The sequence below is a fragment of the Nicotiana tabacum genome, chromosome 13, assembly GCF_000715075.1.
Source record: "Nicotiana tabacum cultivar K326 chromosome 13, ASM71507v2, whole genome shotgun sequence".
Lineage (NCBI taxonomy): Eukaryota > Viridiplantae > Streptophyta > Magnoliopsida > Solanales > Solanaceae > Nicotiana > Nicotiana tabacum.
In genome coordinates, this window is record NC_134092.1 from 12,764,839 (window position 1) to 12,772,576 (window position 7,738).

Genomic DNA, 7,738 nt, shown 5'->3' on the forward strand with positions numbered 1-7,738 from the left:
TAGCTGGAAATAGTGCATAAAAGTGTAATAGAGGTTAATTATCTACTTTGTTTTGACAGCAAGCTGGGTTGCAGCTAAGCTGTGGATACTTGGTGAATAATACAATATAGTTACCAAACAAAAAAAGAAGTTTGATTTATTTATATATTCCGTTTGTTTTACATCGACCCACACGCGACCATAGTTTTTAAGTCGTTTATAATATGATAGTCACAATTTTTTTAATCTAAAATTAGCTCATAACCCACCCACGAGGCATAAATCGACATGGCATAGAGGTTTGGCCTTTGGTGCAAGGAAGAATAAAATGCATTCCCAGTTACACCATTAGATTGTTAAAAATATTACCAGGAAACACATGTTTAAAAGTAACAGGCGCTATGCACATTATATGATGTAACAATCTTCATTACTGTTTATATCCAGTGGTCCAAGCAAACCACAGTTGGTGTTCTAGTATGCCAATGTCATACTAAATTTCTAGGAGTACATGCTCTTACATCTCAGCAGCAAATGATTTACCACAACCACAGGTTTGCGTAGCATTTGGATTTTTGAAAGAGAAGCCCCCACCTATCAATGCATCGCTATAGTCCAGTTGCATTCCAAAGAGGAAGAGAAGACTTTTTGGATCACAAACTGCGAGAATAGTCAAGAAAATCAAAATTTCAGGAATCAAGTCAAATAATCAACAGAAAAAGAAGCAGAGAAGGAGGTAGAACGTATAATACAAGAGCGAAATTATACAAGTCTCCGGCATGCACCCAACACTATAAATAGCTCAACTACTTGATGAGTAAAAGGTCGCACAAACTGACAATGCAAACCCTCTGAATCAAAGCCATTATAATTGGTCTTAAAGTAACATTTCATCTGAAAGTGAACTAAATTGTCTAGTAGACCGGCATAGTGAGACTGCAGAAGCATGCAAGAGCAAATATAAGTAATTGCAATACTGCATTCATTATCAGATAATCAGGCAAACATTACATAGCACACAAGTCTCCAGATATGAAGCATAGTTTAGATCCCTGAGAGTGGAATTCCAAGGGAAATGAGAAGCGGAATTCCCTGCAAATGTTTATATGGCAAGGTTATACTTCAATGGAGTAGCGATCTCCCCTCTGTTTCCCCACAAGACTGAGAATATGTTCTCATTAAAACCCTGAAAAGTCTTTGCATTTTCATTTATATGGTAGTTGTCATGTTCAAGTTATAATGCATCATTACCGCTTTAATCTACCAGGCCAACCACTCATTCATTCCATGCTTTTTTTACTCATCCTATTGTCTTTTCCTTTAATGAACACGACTAGCTTATCTCATCAACTACTATGAAAGCTGAGTATCCATGAATAACACATATATAGTCGTTTCACTTAATTTATCTTCTTCCATGTTAAGAGCTAGGGGTCTGCAGAAGAATCCAAATTCAACAGAAATGAACTGAAAAATTGCTCTAACTTTGGTGTGCGGCATAATCCTTCTCATGGCAAAAGACACCAAGATTGTCATGTTAGCAAATGACAGACACTGACACATACCAATATTAAATCCATTGTATTCAATGATCGAATCATCTGGTCTAGCATTTTCTCGTTTTTCAAACTCCATTGTATATGACATGCCTGAGCATCCACCTTGTTTAACACCAATTCTAAGACACAAGTCCTCATTCCGCTCATTCCTCATCTTATTCAAGTGCTTTAATGCATTGTCGGTTAAAGAAATAGCAGGTGCTACTCCTCCAGATGCAGGTGCTGCTGCATACATTAAGAATAAAAGCAACTAATCAGAGAGCAAGAGATCGCCTAGGTAATAATGTCAAGGGCATATTTTAACTATTTCTTGAAAGTCACTTTACTATTTTCACTCTGAAAAGAAAAAGATAATGGAGTTAATAATTTTAGAGAAATTAACTTAGAGTTTACAAAATCATATTAAAAGTATTATGGCTTGTAAAAAGACATAAAAATGATAAAGAAAATTGCAGTTAAAATGCATCCCTTTTGCTAAAGAGAAATGCAATTAATAATTCATCCTTTTGGCTCGAGGAACACAATCACAAGAAATATGACGGAGCAATAAGGAAGCAGATAGTATAGAAATCCAGTTTAAGTCTTGCAAAACGTAAACATAATTTCCTCATATAAGTTTTTGAAGTGAAGCAATCAAACTCACTCAAGAGTACGGTACACAAAAGTTTGCATAACTAATCGGCCTCCCTCACAGTTTCTTGACCCATCATTTTCCTCATTGTTCATGAGTCTTTTCTATTAGTTTTTTTTTTTTTTTTTTTTTTTGGATAGGGAAAATAAACTATTCTAGTCTAGTCACATTCATAAGATATAAATAGAAGTTTGAAGTCCTTAGCAAGAAAGATTTAGCATAAAGGGACAGATTTATATATCGGTATAGACATTGCCATTTTGCCACCTCACTTTGTTGTAAATCATATACGCCTTGCTTAACATATTAATCTGACACTCGTTCTATTTAGGGATATTTCAAAATGTTTCACACCATTCCACAAATAATATTATTCTATACAACTTTTATAACTTTCAAAATTTCAAAATCATTAAACTATACAATTGTTTGTGATATTTTCTCTATCAAGCTAACCTTTCATATGTCTTTATGTTTTCTTTCACTATCACTAATATAATGTGTATCAAAGCAACATCTTGAACTCCACATTTAGTTCGGAAATCAAGGCATGGAGCTATCAGTATTCTAGGATGAAAGATCAGAAAATTGTTCCATCTCAACAGAAACATGGATAGAATTCATAAAAATATTAGCCTAAGCTGAACTTCACAGCTTACGAAATTACTCTTCTTTCTCCAATTTTTATTCAATTACATTTGAAATCACATGTTTCCTTACATTTGAAGTGAACCACTCAAAATTTCTTAAGAATATCTGTGGTGCTTTTTTTAAGGCTAATTTGAGTGTATGGAAATTTCACAGCGTAACTTGATCATTATTTCTCTCAGAAGTTCATGGATCTCGTTCTAGTCTAGTTCGAGAGGATAATATAACTTTTTTCTAATCAGTTTCGAGCAGATGATATAACTTCAAAGCTAAGAGCCCTTTGAGCAAGATTTGGAGTGGAAAAAGGAGACATTAGTAAATACTACACAATTATGAATTGTATCTGGCAGAAAACGAACTACGCAAATGAAAGATCCTACTGAAAAATAGTTACGGCACCTTTAATTGGTTATCTTCATGAAGTAAGCTGATTTTTTTTTTTAATTTACAAATGGAAGGAAGACGAATTATTTCTTCTGCATTTTGGTAGGGCATTCCAACTTACGCCATTTTTAGATTAATAATACCATCATTTATACAAACGCAAAATTTATTTCTCCTTCAGTTTTACAATGTAGAGCAATGAGCCAAAAGTTAAAAGTTATACAGTCGTAATCCTGGAATAATTACAAAGATTATCTTCTGTCAATTGAGGCTGCAGCTCTAGTCCAAGACCATTTGACAAATGAGAAAGTTCCTTTTCAGGCTCTACTCCCAAATTTTAAATGTTATTATTAGATTGTTCCCTTTCCCTGCTGTTAAAGTTACGAAAGGAACAAAAGAAAACATAGACTGCTCTGAAAAGCACTACATAATCTTCTTTTAATGGATGAAAGGTACAAAAGCCAGTAGAATCATCCTTGACTTACTAAGCACAGAAGAGATAATAAGATAGATACAAGCTTTCACCTCATTTATGATGGTTTTGATGCAACAATCCTTACCAGCCATTTCTTAACAACTTGTTCAACTCCCCAAATATGTTACTTAGAAATTGAGATAATAGAAAAACCAGCTAAATTCAAGAAAAGTGATCAAAGCTGATTTCATTTCTTCCCAAGGATACGGCACAGAGTGGTGCCGTGGTGGGAAGCGAAAAGAGAACACATCGTTTGAATCTCTCTCATATAAGTTTCTGAAGAGAAGCACTAAAACCTCTTAAGAGTATGATATGGTTAGGGATGGCAATGGTGCAGGGCGGTGCGGGTTTAGACACATGCGGGGCGGGGCGGGGGCGGGGCGGGGCGAGTTTAGACACATGCGGGGCGGGGCGGGGCGGGCCAAAATAAAAAATTTAAATCTATGTGGGTGCGGGTTTAAAAACTTCATCAAAGAAGGAAACTCAAATTTCTGACTTTCTGACAATGAAATTGATTCCACGTAATATATTGAAGCAAAATAAAGTAAAATACAGTGCATATAATTCTTCCATTTTTCGAAAGTAATTTTAAAATAATAACTCAAAATTACAAATACAGTATCCATCTTTTCTATGTACTTGGTGCCAAATATTATCAAATTTCTTAACAACGATTCTTCGGATCTACTGCCCATATTTTGCTTTATTTACATTTTAGAAGTAAGAAACATGATTAATCTTAACGACTGTTGTTAGTAATTTTTGCCAATATTAGTTCTTCTGATCGATAAGTATAGGAATAAAATGAATCTATTAATTATTTTATGATCCACATGGCATAAATCTAAAAGTTCATTGAATATTACTTGAGGCGAAATTACTTGACGGGATCTTTTTTCCTAAAATTAACATATATACTTTTATCAAATATAAAAAGTTAAAAAACAATGAGGTATTATGATATCAAAAACTTTTTTTAAGTTAATTTTATTGCATATGTGCAAGATTTAATTCTCGTAAGTATCTTATCTTCTTCTTTCCATAACTCAAGTACTCCGTAATCGTTAGAATTAATAAAAAGCACGAGTAAAAATAGTAAAAGTGTAAAAAAAATTCTAGCCAAAAGATTAAAAAAAAATTAAAACTAACAAAATGAAAAAAAAACATTTATGCGGAGCGGGGCGGGGCGGGGCGGGTGTGGATGCGGGGCGGGTTAAATTTTGCGGGTTAAGAGAAAAACCGCCCCGCAACGCTTGCCATCCCTAGATATGGTATTCAAAAAGTTTGGTTAATTTGGAACTATGTAATGGATCTTTCTCAAAGTACCTTGAACTGTTCCATCTCCTCAGAATTCATGAATCTTATTCTACTCTAATTACATTCAAATGATATGATTAGAAGATTGAAATCCTTAGCAAGAAAGATGTAGCATAGAGGGACAAATACCATCCATCCAAGTCTTCAATACAATGTAATCATTTCCCACCTCATTTTGGCTGAATCCTACAGTTTCCTAGAATGTAAGATAAAAAATTATAGTCTTTATTTCCAACAGAAACACGTTGCACACCAAGAATTCACACCAAGCATGACTGTGAGACTTGGTCATAAAAAGCAAAAGTAATTTATGTCACCTAGTCACTGACAAGATAAAGCAGGCACCAAAAGTTGGTTTGAAAGGTCACAACAGCATGTATAAGAGCTGGAACAGGAGTAGATGAAGGAGCCAGTGTCAGTGTAACTACAGTTGGAGGAAAGGGTGAGTTAGGGCTAAATGATTGTAGTCTTTCCTATTCCAATAGCGCAAGGTGCTGGGCGGAAAGTAAGACTGAATCAGCCATCTACTGAGAAGAAATCAGAAAATATAAGCCTAAGCTGAACTTTGTAGCTTAAAAGTCCTTTTCTGCAGATTTTACTTAATTATTTTCAAATCACATCTTATATCCTTATCTTTGTTGTGAACCACCCAAAATATTTTTATATATATGCAGGGGAATCATGACAGCCTAGTTGTTTGGCTACCTAAACTTCCACCTTGTTTGTGGGAGTTCGACTCCCTACCTTGTAATCTCCCTTCTGCTCCCCCTATTTATAATAAAAATAAATAAAAAGATAAAGAAGCACCCAAAATATCATGAGAATATGCTGGTGGTGCTTATATGGTGTACCTTTGTCAAGGTAACTTACACACTCGTAATCCTACACAATGTTTAAAATGCAAAGTTGTGACTCGCTTGCGAGCCGCCTCAAGGAATTACAGCTAGGAGACTTAACTCCCATGGGGTTAACAATTAACACTTCAAAAAGTGGGGTATTCAACCACGTACAATTTACTCCTTGAATTGTTCGCTCTGCACATCCCAAGAATGCCCCCTGCATGCTTTATCATTTGCCCTACACACTCCCAAAACAATCTATTTTAGAATTTTCTTTTACTTCGATGATGTTTATGTACACATATTATTCTGACTAGATACAACAACAACAACCACCCAGTATAATCCCACTAGTGGGGTCTGGGAAGGGTAGTAAGTACGTAGACCTTACCTCTACCCTAGGGTAAAGAGGCTGTTTCCGATAGACCCTCGGCTCTCTCCCTCCAAGAACTCCCCACCTTGCTCTTGGGGTGACTCAAACTCACAACCTCTTGGTTGGAAGTGGAGGGTGCTCACCACTAGAGCAACCCACTCTTGTCATTTTTCTGACTAGATAATTAATATTATTTCTTTTATTTTCTATTTTCAAATGTAATGAAAAACTAGTGATTGCTTCACCTCTAACATACCAAAACCAAATCCAATATTCTATTAGCTAACCGAGAAGTTTGAGGCAGACTACTACAAAATTAGCACATTTTCACATTAAAATGTCCAAGCACAATCAAACATTCAAACCTATATTTTTATGTTTTTTCTCTTAACAAAATGATATGGTTTCTATTAACTAGTAAACCAATCAAGTGACAAAAAGAGTCATCGACTGGATTGTACATGAGGTACAATTAGCTGGGAAAATAATATCCTAAATGACCTCTACAGCATGAGAAATGAAAAAAAAACATCCAACTTCATCTATTCTAATGCATAATTGTCAGTCCAAAGTCTAAAATCCAAGTTTCAAACTAAAACTATCATTTTCAACCCATATTTTAGGACAAAAAGAGCAGTCCAAGGGTGAGGAAACGAGATTCTAATAGAGATTTACAGCATATTATTCTCACAACTAGAACCATGAAGAGAAATTGCAATAGACTAAGCTCAACTGTACTTCACAGCTGGCAAAAATTCTCTTCTTTCCACAAGCAAAATCAATCAAAGAATTACAGCTTATATTTACTTTACTCATAAATCAATTAATCCTTAATCCCAAATTAGTTGAGATCGTTCGCCTATACGAATCCTCTTATCATTCAATAATTCATCATAATTTAATTAATTTTAATCTAACCATCAACATACCACAAATCTCCTCCTTTATACCACAAATATACTTTGCGAAACTCAAATAAACAGAGTCTACTTCACAAAAAAAAACTATTAAGCTATTAAGTCAAAAGTCAAGTATGTAAAAGATTACCTTCAAGTGTAGCAGATCGAATAGAAAAAGATTTTTTGCGGTTAAAAAGCGAAGGCGAAGATCGAAAGGAGAGTGAAGAAGACGACTGAGGCAAAGCGCGTGAAATTGTTGAATTATTCAGAGGACGGCATAGAGAAGATGAACACCGAAAAGTTGCAGAGAACGCCATTGTTTTGGAATGACCCAATCACCTGAAAATGAAGACAAATGAATATTTTTTTTTCTGTCTATAATCCCCTCTTATTTGCGAGTTTTTTAATTTTTATGTCTGCATTGTTCACACGTGGTTGTTGGATTGTGAATCATTTTGTCTTTTTATTTTTAATTTCTTATTGAGGTGTATAATGTGCGTAATGGGAAGATATTTTGTGCCAAGTTCATTTCTAATTTTCTACCCCAACTTTTAAAAGGACATGGGAAACCATGAGGGAGAAAATTTGCAAACTAATTTTAAAATTTTAAAAAGAAAAAAAGAGTCAAAATTAT

The 7,738-nt window shown here is 34.7% G+C and overlaps 1 protein-coding gene across 2 annotated transcripts; it reads right to left on the reverse strand.

Annotated features, from left to right (window-relative positions):
• Positions 1 to 361: 361 nt before the first annotated feature.
• LOC107823988 (iron-sulfur assembly protein IscA, chloroplastic) lies at positions 362 to 7,490 on the reverse strand. Of its 2 annotated transcripts, none has more exons than XM_016650702.2 (3): positions 7,253 to 7,490; positions 1,545 to 1,760; positions 362 to 639 (listed from the first exon to the last, which is right to left on the reverse strand). In XM_016650702.2, exons 1-3 carry the CDS (start codon positions 7,419 to 7,421, stop codon positions 497 to 499), a joined length of 528 nt encoding a protein of 175 aa, XP_016506188.1. In that variant the 5' UTR covers positions 7,422 to 7,490; the 3' UTR covers positions 362 to 496. The 2 variants fall into 2 exon arrangements, with proteins under 2 accessions (XP_016506188.1, XP_016506187.1); XM_016650701.2 differs by having other exon boundaries at positions 1,545 to 1,763.
• Between the last annotated feature and the right edge of the window lie 248 nt (positions 7,491 to 7,738).